Consider the following 20,161-nt stretch of genomic DNA (forward strand, 5'->3'; position numbering starts at 1 on the left):
TTGGAACAAAACAAAGATTCCCCAGTCCTGCCACAGTACCAAACTCTAAAAGCAGAGCAAAGTATTCAGACTTCGAATGTGCATAACTTCATTTCAATTTGAAAGTGTTTTTGTTGGAGAAGGAGGTTTATTTATAAGCATAATATTGTACAATGCCCACCGAATAATATATTCTTTAAAAAGCTATCTCTTTAGAGGAGGTATTGCACTCTCTGCATCATTGCCAGGTACAGATTGAGAAACAGTGCCATAAATCTTTAGTTGAAGCTATCCAGGGATATTTGAAATTAAACAGAAAAGCCAGATTGATCTTGATTTGTAGCAAGCATCTTAAGGTACTGGGGATTTATCACAGTTATTCTTATGATAATCTAAGATCTGTGAACTTGTTTAAATGAGATTTTCCAGTTTAATTACCCACGTTGCTGGTGGTCATACCTAATCTAATGAACTTTTTTGTTTTATTTTTGTTCCACTTTGGTAGAACTACTTTCTACCCTGGCAGCCTCTCCTAATACAGAAGTGCTTCTGGGCTATATAGGCCTTTTACACTAAATTAGTTACAGGATGGCTCGGCCTGGTGCTGAAGCTGTAATGACGTGTTCCTGGGGTTTCAGGCTGATTGTCGTATTCTTCCTTCTAGTGGCACTGACTGTTATTTCTCCTGCTATTGCTACTAGTGAGGTATGCTATGGGAGATTGGCAGGGCTCCTACTGTCCCTATTTGGCTCTTGTAGGAACTGCTGGCGCTTCTGAAGTATGTGGAGGCTGAAATTGCTAACTATGAAGCCTGTTTAAAGGAGGAAGTAGAGAAAAGGAAGAAGTTCAAGGTATGGTAGTGGGGTGTTGCAGTGCCTCGGGGAGTATAATCCTGGGGTGATTTTTCTTTATCATGACTATACTTTCTGATTTGAAAGCAAGGTAGGGGAAAGTCTTCAGACTAGCACAGTTGGAAGATGTCATATGTACCCAAGAGTCCACTCATGCTAAGTTATTGCCTTTTTTTTGGAGCCTTGTTAAATCTGGGTTAAAAACATTTGGGCAGCAACTCTTGCCTGAAGCTAGAAATCCAATTGTGTTAGATCTACCTTTTATTCCGCCAGTGGGAGCAGCTCCTGAGTGGGAGCTCAGCTTAGAATGCTCCTGCTGGCAGAAGTTTGGGAGGCGATCTTTGTTGATTTCCCCCTCCCTCTCCAACCCCCAGCACCACCTCTCCCACTGTTCTGGTTGGTCCCCCAACTTTCTGGAGCAGATTTCAGGGGACATAGGCAACTGCGGGAGGAGGCGGGAATTGACAAATACTGTCTCCCCACCGCCCACATTCTCCCACTGGATCAGAACCCATGGATGCAAGAAACCTTCCATCTGTGGGAGCCTTATTCTGCATCCAAGCCATTGTCTTTTACCACTTGTACACCTGCCAAAAACTGGAGAATTTTGAGCTTTGCCATCTTGCCTGTTTAGGTGGCACTAATGTGCCACCAGCTAGGACTGCCTGTTCTGATACAGTGCAGACTGAGTTGGCTTTTATCTTGCCAGCCAACCAAAGGACAGTTAATTTTGATGTGTTTTTTCTCTCATTTGCTTGAACACAGCAACTGCTAAACAGATACTTCTCTCCCACATTTCTGACTCTTCTCCTTAGATTGATGACCAGAGAAGAACTCACAATTATGATGAATTCATCTGCACCTTTATCTCCATGCTGGCACAAGAAGGTGAGGTGCTTGTTGAGCAGTCGTGGCAGCAGAATAAATATTTGGGTGGACAAAAAAGGGGTGAAGTTGATTCTCAGATGGGGGGCAAAAGCTCTGTTTCATAAATTAAACCTCCTGAAATTTTTATTTATTTGTTTATTTGTTTATTTATTTCTATACCGCCCAATAGCCGAAGCTGTCTGGGCGGTTCTCAAAAATTAAAACCAAACAACACACAATAAAACAATTTAAAATATACAGAACATTAAAACCACAATATAACAATACAACCACAATAAAACCTAGCAGCAGTGCAGGAGTTTAAAATACAGATTTAAAACAGCAAAGATAAAAATTTAGAAAGCTAAAATGCTAAAATGCCTGGGAAAATAAAAAGCTCTTCACCTGGCGCCGAAAGGAATACAATGTAGGCGCCAGGCGAACCTCACTAGGGAGCTCGCTCATTCCAGAGCCGGGGTGCCACAACAGAAAAAGTCCTCCTCCTAGTAGCTACCCGCCTCACTTCCTTTGGCAGGGGCTCACGGAGAAGGGCCGCTGATGATGATCTTAAGGTCCGGGCAGGCACATATGGGAGGAGGCGATCCTTCAGGTAACCTGGCCCCAAGCCGTTAAGGGCTTTGAATGTTAACACCGGCACTTTGAATCGGGCCCGGAAATGGACTGGCAGCCAGTGCAGCTGGAAAAGTACTGGCGTAATATGAGCTCGCAGGCCAGTCCCTGTTAACAATCTTGCTGCCCTATTTTGGACCAGCTGAAGTTTCCGGAACATTTTCAAAGGCAGCCCCACGTATAACGCATTGCAGTAATCCAGACGAGAAGTTATCAGAGCATGGATAACTGTAGCTAGGCTATCTCTGTCCAGATAAGGACGTAGTTGGTATACCAGCCTAAGCTGATAAAAAGTGCTCCGTGCCACTGAGTTCACCTGTGCCTCAAGTGACAGTTCTGGATCCAAGAGCACTCCCAAACTACGAACCTGATCCTTTAGGGGGAGTGCAACCCCCTCCAGAACAGGTTGAATATCACCTAGCCGGGCAGACGAACCACCCACTAACAGTACCTCCGTCTTGTCTGGATTGAGTTTCAGTTTATTGGCCCTCATCCAGTCCATTACCGTGCCCAGGCACTGATTCAGAACAGCCACTGCCTCACCTGGTTTTGCTGAGAAAGAGAGGTAGAGCTGGGTGTCATCCGCATATTGATGCGGATGACACCGCATCACCGCATCATGACACCTCAGCCCACACCTCCGGATAACCTCCCCCAGCGGTTTCATGTAGATGTTAAACAGCATGGGGGATAAAATAGAGCCCTGTGGAACTCCATGGCATAATTGGCATGGCACAGAGCAATAATCCCCCAGCACCACCTTCTGGAATCGGCCATCCAAGTAGGAGCGGAACCACTGTAGTGCAGTGCCTCCAACTCCTAACCCAGACAACCTATCCAGAAGGATACCATGGTCAATGGTATCGAAAGCCGCTGAGAAGTCCAGGAGAATCAACAGGGTCGCACTCCCCCTGTCCCTCTCCCGGCAGACGTCATCCCACAGGGCGACCAAGGCAGTTTCCATTCCAAAACCAGGCCTGAAGCCCGATTGAAATGGATCTAGATAATCCGTTTCATTCAAGAGTGCCTGGAGCTGTCCTACAACCACCCGCTCAAGCACCTTACCCAGGAAGGGGATGTGGGCCACTGGCCTATAATTGTTAACATCCTCTGGGTCCAGGTTAGGCTTTTTCAGGAGTGGTCTAATTACTGCCTCTTTTAAAGCGGCAGGCACCACTCCCTCTCTCAAGGAGGAATTTACAACCTCCTGGACCCAGCCGGACAACCCCTCCTTGTTTGATTTAATAAGCCATGAAGGGCAAGGGTCAAGCACACAAGTGGTCGATCGGACTTGGCCAAGCACCTTGTCCGCATCCTCAGGCCTCAGTAACTGAAACTCATCCAATAAAACTGGACCAGACGGTGCTCTGAACGCCTCTACCAATGGAACTGCATTAATGGTGGTGTCCAATTCATGACGAATCTGAGCGACTTTATCCTCAAAGTGCCGTGCAAACTCGTCACAGCATGCTACCGAGGGTTCCACCATCTCTCTCCCTGGCCCAGAATGTAACAGCGGTGGGCGGTAGAAATGGAAGCATATCTTACACTTTAACACCCCAATCCTAACATATTTACTAAGTAGTTACACTGAGTTCAATAACATTTATATCCAAGTACGTGTATTTAGTTTTGCAGCCTAAATTAATTAAAATTTAAAATTCTATCTTCTGTAATATCTGATCATGCGCTTGTGCTAATATGATGCTCCTGACTTAGACTACGAAACCTATATTGTTGTTGTTGTTGTCCCCCCAATGGCCGGAGCTCTCTATACCTTGCTGGTACAGAATTTCCAAGGCTTGTTCCTTGATTACTTATAGTGAAAATGTGTTTTGGGAGGGGGAGGGGGAAAAGGCAGGGAAGAGTCTTGTGGCACCTTCAGGAGTAATATTTATTGTGGCATAAGAGAATTTTAGCCAGGAAAGCTCTAGTCCACAACAACTTATGTCACAATAAATTTGTTATTCTTTACGGTGCCACAGCACTCCACTTTCTGTTTGCTTAACAGACTAACACAATCTATGGAATCCATGTTTTGAAATGACTGAAAAGGGAAGGAGGAACATAATTATGGAGCATTTGTTCCCCTTGACCAACCTTGCAAACTCTCTTCCTGCAGGCATGTTGGCTAGCCTTGTCGAGCAGAACATCTCTGTACGTAGACGGCAAGGGGTCAGCATTGGACGTCTCCACAAGCAGCGGAAGCCTGACCGGCGGAAACGTTCCCGGCCTTATAAAGCCAAGCGTCAATAACATCAACCTTTGGACAGTCCTTTGTGTGCTCTGCTTGCCACTTCGATAATGTGGTGCACGTTTCAGGCACTTCTCTACCAGTTGGGCAGTGCTCAGGAGAAGCGCTTTGCACTGAACGTCTCTGTTCAAATCATCAGTGTTAGTGTAACATTACACACAAACCCACTTGTGTTCAACTGGGCTTTAGATGTTGCCCCACTGGTGGTTGCTACGTGGGCATTCCTGCAGCATAAGGATCACTTGAGAGACCTACTGCCATGGCACTACTCAGTGTCCTAAATCCATCTGCAGTATATCTTGCAGTAGCCAATGGTGTTCCTAGAGGCTCTGTATAGAGATCAGAAAGGAACAAACCAAACCTCTGCTATCCTCTAAAAGAGCATTGCAGCTAGAATTGGTCCAGTGTTGGTTTGTTTTCCCAGAGAGTAGGAATTAGCTGTGTACTGTTCCTTGCCAGTGCTTTTGGCTCTGTACGCTCCAGGGAGGCTTGTATCTATTTTCTGTATCAAAACATTTATTTTCCTGAGCCATACCAGCATCATTGTAATAGACTGCAGCTGGCCGCAGACCCTTGTTCCAGGATGCTGTCCACCTGTGGGTCGGGCTCCTTTGCAAGAGGTCTTCAGATTCAGTATCAGCCCTGTTAACTTTTCCTCCTGGTGGTTTCTTCAGTTGTTGCAGGAGCAGTGAAGGGAATTTCCATTATGGGCTGTGCATGTACAAAGTAGGGCCTTGTTTGGTGAGGACACTGTTACTCACAATTTATAGAGGTGTAAAGCCAGGGGTGGGCAACCCCCCCCCCCTTCTAACTCAAACGCCAAGATCTGCTAACCAGAGCCAGGCACAAAAGACATAATTAAAATTCAAGAACATGGTGCTACTGAGCACATTCTGAGCCCAGGAATTGGTTTTCAGTGCCAGAACTGAACTGACCACTCAGAAATTCCATTCCTGTTTACCTCAAGCTTTCATTTCAGTAGCTGACTTTAGATGGAAAAAGTCATTTTGTTATTATTAAATAATTGTGAATCAGAAAGAAACACTTGCCAGTCTACTGCCAATCACTCTGATCTACCAGTCGATCCCGATCTGCCTTCTACCTGCTCCTGCTGTAGGCCTTGCAAAGCGAATGCTGCTTTTTGGTATTTTGTATGTGTGGATGTCATGTACACAAAATGATCAGAATAATGAAATCATTTCAGATGTTCTTCCAGTTCTGCTCCAGAGGTTGGGAAGCTCTAGCTTCAGCTTCTCTCAGGAAGTTGCTTGCTTTTGCAAAGTTCTGCTGAAAAACAACACCTTTAAGAAGTTAAACAATACTGAGCCATTAACAGTGGCTGGGTTAATGGTATCAGATGCCCTATGGCAGGAGCGGGCAGCTTGTGCCATGCTAGATGTTGGACTGCAAATCCCATCAGTCCTAGTCAGCGTAACCAGTGATGAGGGATGATGGGTGTTGCAGGTATTGGCCTGCACATGAGTAGAGCTAAAGAGGGGAGGGGATGCGGGTGTGCACATAAGCCCAGTCCCCAATGTCCCTGCAGGCCAGGCACCTTCTTGATTTTCATGTGTTCAGCTTGAAGGTATACAAAGGATACTTGAGAGTGTTTGTCTGAGTGCACTTACAGAGCTCCCATGATTGGAGCCCTGCCTTTCCAAGCCATGCTCTCTCCACTTTAGCTGCACTCATGTATAGACAGGTCCTTGCATAGGATGTATGTCTCAGGGGAAATCTGGGAAGACACCGTGGCTTGTTAAACCTGAAACAGATGTTTGAGGCACTGTCAGGCAGTGGAATGCTGACACCAAAGGCAACCAGGTTGGTACCTCAGAGAGCTGGTTTTACCTTTAAGTCTCTCCTTGTGGTGGAAACTGTGTTGGTGAGAGGGCAGGAAGTAGTACTCTGCCACCACTGCTGAGCAGCAGCAAGAGGAGGGCCAAGGTGTGCCTTTAGGGTTGGGTGGTGTCTGCGGTAGGGGCACCTGAATCGCACAATACAGGCATGTGCATCCTGCCTGGCCAACATGGCCTGATGTGGTCAGCCCTTGCCCCCCTCTCAGAAGCTTCGCAGCAGCCCTGCCCCATGCTTGTCCACCCGAGTCCTGCTGCTGCCAGTAAGGGTGTGGGGTCTCCCACGGTGACATTTGTGAGTGTGTTAGGACTGAGGAGAAACAGGACAGAACTGCAAGTTTGATCTAGAGTACGCTAGCCGATGTCTATAGGGCAGCGGTGCTTTTGGAAGAAGAATTTCTCCCCTTTGTCCTTTACTTCTGAAACACTTATTCCATGAGCATGTAGCTGTGTCTCCTCTCATACTCTGCGGCAAGTACTACGTAGGGGCATTCAAAGGAAGGCCACAAGCTGCATAGTGAGAAGACAATGGTGCCTGAGAAGTTGGCAGTGCAGCTGAAGGCAGAACCACATGTGCTTTCTCTGCAAACATGTACAGATGCTGACTGCAGAACTACCTTTTTAATATATTGACAGACCCTTGCTTTTTCAGTTTCAAATGCTGTAAATACCAGTTCTGGTTCAAAAAATAAAATGTATACCTGGTGCCTCTGAAGATGGCTCTGATCAGATCTGCCACACTGAAAGTGGTGCATAAGCCTTCCGGACTGGCTTTCTATATAAGAGATTGGTTTCTATATAAAGTACTTGGCTCTGACCTGAAAACTTAGCAGCACAAAGCTAGGGATAGCTTGAAGGGGGAGACTGTACTGTACTGTAAAGGGTGCAGAATACTTTTTGTTTAACATGATCACAAGATTCAAAATGTCTCTGGAAAAATAGCTACACTGTACTATTATATCAATTGCAGATTCCTTCATACCTTCTTTACTGCAATACCTGAGATTACCCTTGAGGGCTCTTCAAAGATTGTAGGTGGCATCTTGAGGTGAGTGTTGTCAGGGCCTCTCTGACCTAGTGGTCCAAGATTGTCTCTGAATTGCTGTGCACTACTACCAGTGATTTTAATCTAATACAGCCCTATGGTTTTATCCTTATACTTCTTCATAATTGCTCCCTTCACTGGGCTGGAACCTGATTTAGAGTGGAATCCGATCGGGATTGTCAGCCACCTGCCAACGCAGAGGCGGCTGACTATCCAATGCAGGGTGGGCAGAGAACGGAGGGGACCTTCTCCTCCACACGCTGCCCGTCCTGCATTTGCGGCTAGACAACCGATTTTAGCTGCCTCTGTGGAGATGTCAGTGTGTGAGGGCGGGAGGCCAGACGGTGCATAGGAAGTATCATAATGATGCTTCCACCGTCTCCTCCTCGCCCCCGTGACACCCCGCAGTTCACCCACTCTGTGCTGCAGTTACGAGCATGGAGACAGGGAAGAACCATGCTGCCTAGGATGGGGAGGGGAGTGCGGGTCCCAGAAACCAAAAATTCCTATGGCTGTCTAGACACTGTCTAGTGGCCATAGGCTTGCTCCTTCTGTCATACTTCGAGGAGACCCACTGAAATCCATGGGACTTAATTTAGTCACAACTAACAAGTCCCTTTGGTTTCAATGTGTCTGTGCCAAATATGACTAAATGTGGATCCAATCCCTAACATCTCATTCCAACCTATAGGATCAATCAAGAATACCCACTAACAGTACCATGCAGTTATCTTTGAAACTAACAAAAGTTTTTTTTGTTTTTGTTTACTAAAACAACTGTTTATAACATTTAAATTCATGAGAGGAGAGCCTTTTTTCAGTAGCAGTTTGTATGAGTACCATCCTGATCAGCTATGTGTTTCTTCAGATGAGGCTTCATCAAACAAGTCCAGTCTTGCAGTGCTGATATATAACTCCATTCTCCTAATTGGCGAATGCTTTAATGAGCCGCTCAGTTATATTGTTTCAGAGTTCAGAAGTCCAAGGCACAAATCAAGGCAACACCACGCTTAATCCAGTGCCTCTGAGGCTTAGTGGTGGGGATTTCTACAGCAATCACATAGTTAGTAGAATGGCCGGTTGTTGACAGTGTCCCTAGCAAAGATAAAATGAAAGTAACTGTGATATATTAGAGAAAATAAAGTCCTTGTACCAGCAGCTGAAATCAGGGCTGCTACAGGAGCTTCCACACCTTTAATTCCAAATAGGCATTACTGATTTCTGCACTGCTTTTCTTGGAAATATTTGAAGGGTCTTGTGAGAGATACACAACTAATATATCACTAAGCAACTGCTAGGGCATGGAAAATTGGAATATGATAGGCAATTTATATGACAAGTAATTGCAAGCATTATGGTCAGGATAGTAATTACTTGCCGAGGCAGGATTGTTGTAAGTGGCATAACAATGCTGGCTGCAACGTGAACCCTAAGCTCCCTGTCTGCACTTAAAAATTTTTGATTGCTTCTTAATATCAGCCCAAACAATGAATTGGATGGTTGCAGACAGCAACATTCTCTCTCTTTGTCTGTATATGGAATATGTGTGTTGTTTATGTGATTATAAGTATGGCTGAAACTTTGGTTCTAGTTCTTTTTTCTGTGAAAAAAGTGAAGAATGATTCTATGTGTTGCCCTGCCTTGTACAGAATAATTAACTCATCCTTGGAAAAGATTTCTGGTGACTGGAGGATAAAACTTTAGTACTCTTCAGTGCTCATTCTCTCTCTGTCTAGCAAATGTTTATGCAAAATCATGCAAATTTGCTTAATCTGCATAGTTCATATAAGGCTGCAGAATTTGGAAGCAGAGGGCACACATCGCACTCAGAAATATTCCCTCACACCTTCCTCTCTGCAACAGATGCTCTGTCAACCCCTAATTGTTTTAGAAGAATGCATGCTTCTTATCTTACTAAAAGTACATCAAAGATGCAAAGGGAAATTTCTTCTAGGACCCTAATCATAGTTTTCAGCATGGGGAAGCCTCTGCCTTTGCTACCCACAGATTAAGAGAAGACCTTTGAAGAATTTTCCTGGCCAGGTTTCGGGATTTACAGAAATCCTCCTCCCAACTCCAACCTCTTCCCTGAAAGTTTCTGGTAAAGGAAATGCTTACCTGCACGAGTGAGTGTCTTGTAGATGGGGCATAGATAGATGCCTGTGGCTGGAGGCCTGCGGTTGGGCACAGGAACTAACCAGAGGACTGCCATCTCTGTGTACAGCTCCTTAGGCCGTGACTCTGTGAGCTGAAAGAACATGGGGTCCCACCGAGCCCCTTCCAAAAATAAGCCATGGATGTAACATCCTTGAGCAGGACGTTGAGTTAGTTCATTCACAGACTCTCTCATCACCTAAATTAAGAGTAGAAAATCAAGATTTCACAAAAATTAGGGAAATCTGTTAGATTGGAACAATAGAAGAAAGTAAGCCTGCCTGTAGGATTATGCTAGAGTGATTAGTCTATTTGTAGTAGATTCACTGGGTGGAATGGAGAATACTTGAAGCTGTTCAGCTGTAACTGGACCAGGATTGGGTAGCCAGAGTGAGTTTTCATTTGCATTCTTGACCCTTGGGCTTTTAGTGGTTAAGTGGATAGAGCAGAGGTAGGTAACATGGCTGCCCATGGGCACCAAGGTGCCCCGCCCACCTTTCTCGGCGCCTATCAAGGTGCCCTACCCCTCCCACCACAACACATTTCTTACTAGCAGCTGGGATCACTTCTAAGCAAACCAAGGGCCACCAGCTGCTGTAGTCTTCATTTCCCATAAATACCTCTGGACTCCATAATGGGGGTCAGTGACATTCTTAGGAAATGAAGACAGTGGGTGTCTGCAGATGGATGCTTTCCTCTGGAGCATACCCAGCTACCAAGAAAAAGAAGGGGGGGGGGAGTGCTGAAAACTGGGTTCAAAGGAGTTATTTAGTGTGTTGTGGCCCAGATCCCACCTCTGCCTTGTACTCATTTTTGGAGGCAGATTATTTGTCCTTTATGACTAGCCATGGCAGCCATTTTGTGGTGGTGCCCATGACAGTTTCTCAAATTGCTGCTGTACTTCCAGGCCCAAAAAGGTTGTCTGCACCTGGGAAAGAGGATGTACATTGCTTAGGTTTCAATACATCCTGATGCACTGACCTTAAAGTCAAATGAGATGGTATCTATGGATATGACAGACTTCCTGGCAAAGTTCTGTAATGTCCCTGTTAAAAAAGCCTGGGGGAAGAAGAAGCCACTTATCCAGAACACCGGCGGTATCCCTTTAGCAATCCACTTGTGCAAGAACTCAATGCGCAGCAGGAGGTCATTCACCCAGGAGGCCAGGGGCTTCAGGGATGGGTATGCCTGTGGGAGAGCACAAACGAGGACATTCTTTTGGTAGACTGGCCTCTCAACAACGTTTGCCAAGTATCCAGGAGCAATCCAAAGAATTAGGATTATGACATGAGCATTTCCAATACAAATTCAAACTAACTCCGGTTGGTTGACTAGCTCAGAATCTATGATCCCAGATGTCTATGCCCCAAGCAGGAATTCCTCTTTCTGGGTTGGCCTTGGTCTGTTTGTACATCTGTGAACTTTCAGTATGGTTTCATATTCCCTATGAAAGGATTGATCAGCCACAGCAGCCAACTGAAGTACAGGTATTCTTTCTATATTACCCATGCCTTTGGGGTTGTTCAGACAATCGCTGAGGTAAAAGAATCCACTGTGGCTTCTCCTGCTCCCACATGTGCCTGTTGTTTCCATAATTCCCCGCGCCAGAGTGTGGACTGGCGTGTCATCCAAACCCAGCGTGTGGTGTGGCATGGGCAGCTTTGTACCCACCCTACAACCCCTACTGCAAACCATGAGTTGTAGGATGGGTATGAAGCCTCCACTGCTGTGTGCTGGGCTTGAACGACACGCCAACCTGTGCTCCAGTGCGGGTCATTATGTAAATACAGGTGCGTGTGTGCCACAGGGAGAGAAGCCACCATGGCTTTTTTTTACCTCTGTGATTGTCCAAACCCAGACTTTGTGAGCACCTAAAGTGCTGCAACTATGAAAACGTGGTTTAGCACTCAGAAATACCTTACTATTCCACATCTCTGGGACAATGTTGTTGTACAAGCTGTTGGACATCAGTTCCAGCTGGGATGACATCACCACTAGGCCTTTGAGAGCTTTCAGCAGATCTTTTAAACTCCCTGCAAGTACTTCCAGGAGACGATTGTATCTGCAAAATTGAGACAAGAGTTCTAGTAAAAAAAAGAAAGCAAACTATCCCATATTGTGATTTCGATAACTCATGAATTCCTTTGAGACTATCTATATCTCCAGCAATATATACATTTAGGGATATATTGTTTTATTTATATACTGCTTTTCAACAGAAAGTTATCAAAGTGATTTATCTGTCTTTGCAGGATGCAGCTCTGTAAAGGCCCTTTCCTTAAGTGGATAGGAAGATCTTAACATGGAGGTCATATGACAGTTCAAATCTCAGGACTGCTACTCGCATCAGTAGCCAACTATATGTTTTCACCATAACTAGATGTTAGATATACTAGATATGAAGGATAGTTTTGAAATAAAAGTCTGGACTGGGGGATATTTATTTTTATCCAAATTCCAACTTTCAGAATAAAATATAATAAATTAGTTTTGATAATTTGCTTTTTCTGGTGAATGTATCAATCTGGATCGCAACTAAAATTGTGTAGCTTTACAGTTAGATAATATGGGAAACGGTGCATTCCAGCTTCAGATTGGGCCAGGTTGACTTCAGGAGGACCTCAGCCAGGGTGCTTCCAGATGAGGCTTTTGTCGTCCCATTGCCCTGCCTCATTCACGGAATTTTACAGGGGGTCCAGATGTTGTCATCTAACTTTCATAACCCTCCTGTATTTTCCCACAGTTCCTGCCTTTTCTGTTATTGCAGAAAGTCCGTTAAAGAGAAAACTATGGAGTAGCTGCACAGTGCCTTTGAATTAATAGTGCTAGGAGCCCTCTGTCTGGAAGCATCCTCACTCATGCATAAAAGCAGACTGTTTTTAACAGCAGTTTCAATGTCATCCCAAGTTGTAGCAAGAAAGCGCTGTTTTGGATAAATGATAATCCTCAACTACATCTTGTTACTGCTTTAAACTTTAGCTAAATTTGTGTGTTGTACAGGCAATGTAATTGGACTTTGGTCTTCTTGACCAAAAACCAAAAGTGGTGTGGAAAGACAGTTCCCACCGCATTAGATATATTCTGCTTGCAGAAGCATTGCACCCATTTGCTTTCCCTGGCACCTGCTCCTCTGCTAGTTCTACTTTGTTACACCACAGAAGGTGAAAGGTAGAGCTATGATGAGTCTAACATTAGAGTTGGGTCAAAGTAAGAGCTGTACCTGATCACCTCCTGTGCCAAAACAGTGTTCATGGACTCCTCATACAGCACAGGATATTTCAACATTACTTCATGCAAATCAACAGGCTGAGGCACCTTCTCCAATATGTCTTTTGATGTCTCCTCCACAATCTAGAAAATAGATGAAAAGGACATAGGAAAAATCCCGTTTGTGGGCAGAGAACTTCAGAGTCGTATTGTTATTTAAATTGGAGGACAGAAAGGAGACCACTGTCCAAGGGGAAGCTAAATTACTTTCTAAGCTCCTAGCTTACATACAGAATTTAATTTGAATTGGGCTTTGGGGCTCATGTAATCTACAGAGTTGTTGACCCTTCCTCACTCGCCCATGACAATGACTTGGGATTTCTGGTATTTGGATTTGTAGAGATCATCACACAGCAGAAGAGTTCTGTATCTAGGACTGTGTGTACTCAGTGGTAACAAAAAATACTCCGAGGCCAGCCAATCCACATTCTGCACAAAAAAGTGCTGAACGCTCGTATCTGATCAATTATGCAAATCAAGCACTTGAATAATTATCTTATTTTGCCAAATCTGTTCTGCATCGCTTTGGTCATGACCAAGAGCCCTGTCACCACCTACTGGAAATATCCTGCTACCTTTTCTGGCTTCTGAGGGTTGGAGCTAACCATTGCATGAGCAGATGTCTGGTCACACAACGAGACTTCCCTGTCTCTTCCCCCTGTAGCTCCCCTGCCCCAAATCTGCTCTAGAGGGGCCCCCAACCCTCTGGAGCAGGAGATGGATCCAGATTTAAGCTGAATCAACTGTGCTGCCCGCTCCTTCCCATGGCTGTCCCTCCAGCCCTCTGAAAATGCTACAGAGGGGCTCTTCGTATGACATGACAGCCCACCATGGATTATTTAACCCATGGTGAGGCTGAAGAGTATGCGAGGTGTGTGCAGCCCCCATTTTGAACATGCGGCCCCCATTTTGAACATGCAGCCCCCACTTGGGGGTTGTCATGTTGGGCAAACCCAGTGAATGTGGGTTATGCAAGGTTAAACAACCCATGGTCCATTTTAACCCATATTAGCTGGGTTTGTATGACACTACAACCCTTGAGCTGGAGTTGGATATGCAGCCTAGTGCCCGCAGGGACAGCAGCTCACTGTGGCTAACATAAGCTGGTCAGAGTCAGGAGACCCTGCTGAATGGGTTGAGCTATGGTGAGAATCCCCCCAAATTGATTGGAGAGACCTTCTGCGAGTGGAGTCCTACCTTTCATGGAAGGCAGATCCTGGATCCAACCCCAGAGTTGTGCGGGGCGACGGACGACGACTGTAGGGGGAAGGGGAAATCTATTCTGCTAGTGGATGACCAACAATGGAGCCAACACTGAGACTCTAGCAAGCAGTATCTACACTTCACCCATCTTCTCAGCCATAAAGACTAGAAACGTAAATCTGACTTTTCCAAGAGGTTGAATTTTGTGCCAAATGTGGCACCATCAGCCTGTTTTTGCTCTTCAGTGGAAATATGGCATGCATGCTACTCTGTCTGAAAAAAGCTTTCTGGATGGGGGCTGTTTGGCTTGGCACAACATATGCGTGCCATCCTCAGGCTTACAAACCTCCTCTCTGCTTTGTCCTCCTGCAGTTGATGTCTTTGGCTGAAGTTGAATGATGGCCCCAAGTAGTGCGAAGGTCTCATTCTGAGCAAAGGTGATGTTAGCGTTGTCATGCAATCCAAATATCTCTGGCATGTCATTGAGGGGAAGGCTCTTGATGTACTGGATGTATCCCTATGGGAAAAACCAATATGTAGGAATGTTTTTTAGAAAAGAGGTTGCGCATCCCGATGCTGACTCAGGTCAGGGGCTGCATGCTCACACATGCATAGCATGCACGGAGGCGCACGTTGGCACACATCGCAGTGATCCTAATTCAGTGGGGAAAGAGCCATCAGTATATTGGAAGCTCGGGTAGCAAGCGAAGAGCCTTCTCTCCATTCCTCCCCAGGGATCCTGATACAGATTGCCCTTTCCTTGCTGCTGCTATCAGGATCGCCAGGGGAGTAGGCTAGCCATCAGTAGTGGCAGAAATGGTGATGGTGGAACGGTCAGGGCACTGTGGGGGGCATAGTTAAGTCTTTGGGGGGCACAGCTTATGCACCCCTGTTTCAGCAAGACCAAAATCATAGAGAAGACTGAAAGAAAAGGAGAGAAACAGTTCCAGTAACAGCAGTAACACTCACTCCAACCTGCTTCCTGGCCTAGCTGAGTCATGAAATGCACTTGAATAATATGTCTTCCCCTGGTTAACTTTAGGGATGTCAGAGGAATCCGTTTGGTGGGTGGGTCTCAGTGAGCTTACGCCAGCTCAGCCCCCTGGACTCTGGTCAGTACGGGTGGGAGGATAAGAGGCTCCCCCACTATCACGGGGGCGGCACAGCAGCGGGGGCAGGAGATGAGATTGTGCACACAGCGCACAGGGCCTCTGTGTGCGAGTCTTTCCTTCTCCCTCCCGGCCCTGCTGTTCTGTGCAAATGGCTCCTTCTCCTGCTCCTGGGACTTGGGAGGGGGAGAAGGAGCCATCTGCACACAGCGAGGTCACTGTGCGCAAGTCACTCCTCCTCCAGGGGCCTGGGAGGAGGAGAGACTCGCACGCAGTGGCACCCCCACCGTGCGCAAATGGAAAATTGGGTGCAATGAAATTCCATTCCAATTCGGTGCACAGGAGACGTCCATCGTGGGTTAACTCCTCCCACTGCTCAGGACAGGCAAGGAAGATGTGACCAAGCTTTTTGCTTTGGTGTTGGCCTCTGTGGCTCCTCCCAGCCAATTCTTCTCCAGCCGAGCATCTGGACAGAGCGGCTACTGAGGAGCCGTTAATGTAGTAATTCAAGAAACAGGAGGCAGAACAGAAAAGGAGAAATTGGCAGACTCCAAGCGAAAAATTACAATAAATGCTAGTACCAACAGGGTGGCCAGCCTGCCAGATGGTGCTGTATGGATGTCTCCTGCGCACTGAATCGGAATGGAACTTCACGGTGAGTACCCAACTTTCCATTCCCACCTGGTGTGAAGGAGACATCCATCATGGGATGTAGAAAAGCTACTGTTCCCATGGGGTGAGCCCCAAAGCAGGCTGACCCTATGGTTGGGGTAATACCTGTTGTAACACTGTATGTCCAAAGGCTGCTTCGGCAGAAGCGTATTTGTCCATTCTATAATGCCTCACGCACTTATGGTGTGAGGACCACGTGGCTGCCCTCCAGACCTCTGCTAAAGAGGCGTTAGTAGAAAAAGCCACGGAGGTAGCCCCAGCCCTGGTGGAGTGCTCTGTAACATGTGCAGGTTTAGGGAGTTTTTTTTAACCTCATAGGCCGCAACAATACATGCTATGAGCCACCTGGCAAGGGTAGCACAGGACGCTTTCTGCCCCAAGGCTGTTGGATGAAAGGAAGCAAATAAGGCATTAGAACGTCAGAGTTCTTCAGTCCTCTTAAGGTAGATTTTGATGGCCCTTCTGACATCACATTTGTGCCAGACCTACTCAAAGGGGTGGGAAAGATTAGGGCAGAAGGAGGAAGAACAATTTCTTGCATTCTGTGAAAGGGAGTGTTAATTTTGGGAGTGAAGGGTGGATCTAACTGGAGCGTGACATGTGTCCTGGCAGAATGTGCAGAGGTGGTCCCTCATGGGTAATTCTGACACTCTCCTGGCAGAGGTTACAGCTGACAGAAACAACACCTTAAATGAGAGGAAACATAGAGATACAGCTCTGAGAGGGTCAAAAGGTGGAGCAGTGAGAGCAGAAAGGACTGTATGCAGGTTCCATGTAGGGAAACAATGTATAACTGGAGGGGAGATAAGCAGTGCTCCTCCGAGGAATCATTTAACGTGCTAAGTGGCTTGTGGCAGGGCTTGGAAAGGACAGAAGAAAGAGCTGTGGCTTGTCTTCCAAGTCTGTTTGCTTTGAGTCCCATATCTAGCCCCGCTTGCAGGAACAGGAGCAATGCTTTGATTCCTGCCATCTTGTGACCTGGGAGTTTCCTCCTGCACCAACAAATGAACGCCTTCCAGGTTGTTCTGTGTATCTGACTGGTGGATGGTCTCCTGGAAAGAAGCATGGTGTTTGTTACCTTGGCTGAATAGCCTAGGGAGAGGAAGGTGTGGTGTTCAGTAGCCAAGCAGCGAGCTGCAGCCATTCAGGGTCTGAATGCCACACAGGGCCTGGAAGGAACCAGGGGTCTGACTTCACCAGTTGCAGGATTTGGGAGAACCAAGGTCTCCAGGGCCAAAGGGGTGGTATGAGTATTATGGTTGCCTGTTCCTCCTTGATCTTTCTGAGCACCCTGGCCAAAAGTGAAAATGCTGGGAATTCGTAAAGCTTGCCCCTGGGCCAGGGGGAGTGGAGAGCATCTGTGGCATCTGCTTTTTGAGCTAGATGTCTAGAGAAGAAGTGAGGTAGTTGATTGTTGAGTGGGGAGGCAAATAGGTCCACCAGGGGTGGGCTGAAGTGATGAAAAACTGTTGGATTGAGAGTCCACTTGCCTGGGTCGAGTTGTTGTCAACTGAGAAAATTGGCTTCCATGTTGAGGTCCCCTGGATGTGCAGTGCAGTGACGGACAGGATGTTGTGTTCCGCCCAGTGGAGGAAGGAAGAGCTCTCCTTGTGAAGAGATTTGGATTTTGTTCCTCCTTGATGATTAATATGGGCTAAGGCTGTGGTGCTGTCTGTTCTGACTAAGAAATGGACAGGACCCATGAGTTGGACAAAGTGTTTGATGGCAAGGTGGATTGCTCATAGCTCCAGCCAGTTGATACTGCGGTGTTCCACCTTGGGAGGCCAGATACCCTGAATGGGATGGCTCTGGCAGTGAGCTCCCCAACCCTCCAGGCTGGCATCTGTGGTCACAGGGATGCCCTTTGCTATGCTGTGTGGTGTTCTCCACCCGAGGAGATAAGTTCTAACTGATTGTGGCAGAATGACTTTGATGTGGTGACTGTGGATTATTTTGGACTCAATGGCCTTGAGTCTGAGGTGGGCTACCACTGCTAGCATTAGCTTGGAAAAGACTCTTGGCGCTGATGCCAGGCCGAAAGGCATTGCCCTGTACTGAAAATGGTGGCCCTTGTAGAAGAAGGGAGAAAACTCCAGTGTTGTGCAGCAATGGGAACGTGGAGATAGGCCTCCGTAAGGTCTATGGATGAAAGGTAATCCACTTGATGTAGAGCCTCCTTGACAGTCTGGAGGGTCTCCATCCTGAATTTGCGTTATGCCACAAACCTGTTAAGGTGTTTCAGATCCAGTATGGCACGCCAGGAATACCCTCCTTTCTTGGGGACCAGGAAGGGAGTATACCCCCTGGAAGTGCTCGGGAGGTGGGACAGGATCTATTGCCCCTATCTCTTGGAGGTGGGCAGTTTCTGCTGCCATCACTTCTTGTTTGTGAACAGACCTGGAAAGGGGGGAGGGAAGAAACCTGTTCCGGGGAGTGGAGTGAAACTCCAGGAAATAGCCATGTTGAATGATGTTGAGAGTCCAGGTGTCTGGTGCTGTCTGTTCCCACATGTGAAATAAGTGTTGCAGCCTTCCTCCAGCACGTGCAGGAAGGGAGTCGCAATTGTTGGCGAGGAGCTTTGGAGGACTGGGGCAGGCCTGACCTTCTGAGGTTGGAGGTCTGAGATCTAGGTTGGAACCTGGTTCTGGACCATGTGGGCTTTGTGAACTTATAACTGCATGGTCGAAAGGATGAACTGAATGGAGATCTGAAGGAACGAAAAGAAGATGAAGAGGAGGGAGCTTGGCTAGAGAATCTCCTCTCATCCCTCTTTTTATCTTTGGTTTCCACTAAAAGGTTTTTGAGGGCTTCCTCTCCAAAGAGGCATGTTCCTGTGATAGGAACTGTGCTTAAGTTTCCTTTGGACTAAGCATCCACATTCCAGTGTTTCAGCCACAGTCTTGCCACTGTGGTTGAAGCAATGGAACGTGCCGCAAAAATCACGGAATCCTGTGTGGCATTTGAAATGAAGGTGTATGTCTTGTATAATTGAGAAAGTCTCCTAAGGAAGGAAAAATGGAGAGCGAAAGCTGTAGCTTCATGAGTTCTTTTCAGCACTGCTTCAATACATTTTTCACTAGAATCCTTGAGGGGGGAGTCCACATCCTTAGGATTTATGGCTCCTGAAAGTAAGACTGCCACTGAAGCATCAACGGAACCTTAGGTTCTTCCATAAATGGCTGTGGTAAGGACTAAAATTTTTGAGGTATGCTAGAGCTCCTTTTGGCTTGGCGGGGGGCCTTTCATTCAGCTTTAACCAATTTTTGAAAGGAGGAAGGAAAAGGTATCTCACGGTTAGCTGGCTTAGGGCCTGGGAATAATGCTTCACTTCTGGAAGGCTGCTTGGTTGTTTCCTGAGAAGAATTAATGTTCAGAGCATCCATAGCTTTGGACAAACTAGGAAGAAAATCATCACTGTTAAATACTCTTACACTGGAAGGTTTGTCCACTGTCCAAAGATCTGACCATTCACCTGACCATTCCTCTAACAAAATGAGGGTACTCGGGCAAGATTCCCTTTGACTTATGATGTTTTCCCTTGACTGTGAGGTGAGGGTTGGGAGAATCGGGGCTGATTCAACAGAAGATGTGGGCAATTTAGTTTTATCAGGCATCTTGGAATGCTTGGTCTAAACTGCCCTCTTTTGTTTTTTCTTTGGCTGTGGGGAAGGAGAAGAAGAGCTGGAGGAAGGAGTCCTTTCCTGTGTCCTTTACATCCCCATCGTTGATCAGAGAGCTGAACCAATTCTCTTCTAATGGCCCGTTGAATTGTTTTAAACAAAGGCTGATCCTGGAGAGGGAGGGGCTGCTGTTCAGCTGAAACCCCTGTGGGGGAGGAGGGGGCGCCTGGGGGTTGCTGTGTCTTCATATTATCTCTCGGAAAAGGCTGTGTTTGCAAAATGCACAATCCTGGGAAAATGAAAGTGATTTTTGGTGGGAAAACAATGGGCGTGTCCCCCCTTCCTCCCACTCCCAGAGCCCCAAGGCATGCTTATGTGCCCTCACAACCTCCTCTGGATTGATGTCTGGGTGGGCCTCTTCCGAGGCAGGAACTATGGAGAGGGCACGAAATCCTGCATCATCTGGTTCCACAAGGGCTCTGCTTGTGTTCGCAGAGCTGTGGGGTGCCTGCGTAGGCTATGCCTGGATGCTAACTGGCCCTCTTGTAAACTCCTCACTCACTATCGGAGCCAGGAGTGACTGTCAGCTCCCCAAGGTTGAGCGGGGGTGGTGCCTTGCGATCTGCAGCTGGATTCTGGATGACTCGGATATGCCTT

The 20,161-nt window shown here is 46.7% G+C and overlaps 2 protein-coding genes across 2 annotated transcripts in view; one reads left to right on the forward strand and one right to left on the reverse strand.

Annotated features, from left to right (window-relative positions):
* The window catches only part of BAP1 (BRCA1 associated deubiquitinase 1), a 41,795-nt gene extending 22,123 nt beyond the window's left edge, over positions 1 to 19,672 (forward strand). Inside the window, exons 15-17 of the mRNA XM_084839703.1 lie at positions 738 to 830; positions 1,646 to 1,718; positions 4,450 to 19,672. Coding sequence (XP_084695829.1) covers positions 738 to 830; positions 1,646 to 1,718; positions 4,450 to 4,583 — 300 coding nt within the window. The 3' untranslated portion in view covers positions 4,584 to 19,672. The remainder of the gene's footprint in view (positions 1 to 737; positions 831 to 1,645; positions 1,719 to 4,449) is intronic.
* DNAH1 (dynein axonemal heavy chain 1) overlaps positions 8,307 to 20,161 on the reverse strand; it is a 150,001-nt gene continuing 138,146 nt past the window's right edge. Inside the window, exons 73-78 of the mRNA XM_084839702.1 lie at positions 14,450 to 14,620; positions 12,854 to 12,984; positions 11,551 to 11,695; positions 10,615 to 10,821; positions 9,598 to 9,832; positions 8,307 to 8,574 (exon numbers count right to left, since the gene is read on the reverse strand). Of these exons, the coding sequence (XP_084695828.1) occupies positions 8,453 to 8,574; positions 9,598 to 9,832; positions 10,615 to 10,821; positions 11,551 to 11,695; positions 12,854 to 12,984; positions 14,450 to 14,620 (1,011 nt within the window). The 3' untranslated portion in view covers positions 8,307 to 8,452. The remainder of the gene's footprint in view (positions 8,575 to 9,597; positions 9,833 to 10,614; positions 10,822 to 11,550; positions 11,696 to 12,853; positions 12,985 to 14,449; positions 14,621 to 20,161) is intronic.

This window comes from Heloderma suspectum, chromosome 2 (genome assembly GCF_057233095.1).
Source record: "Heloderma suspectum isolate Gila_16-S chromosome 2, 16-S_ref, whole genome shotgun sequence".
Lineage (NCBI taxonomy): Eukaryota > Metazoa > Chordata > Lepidosauria > Squamata > Helodermatidae > Heloderma > Heloderma suspectum.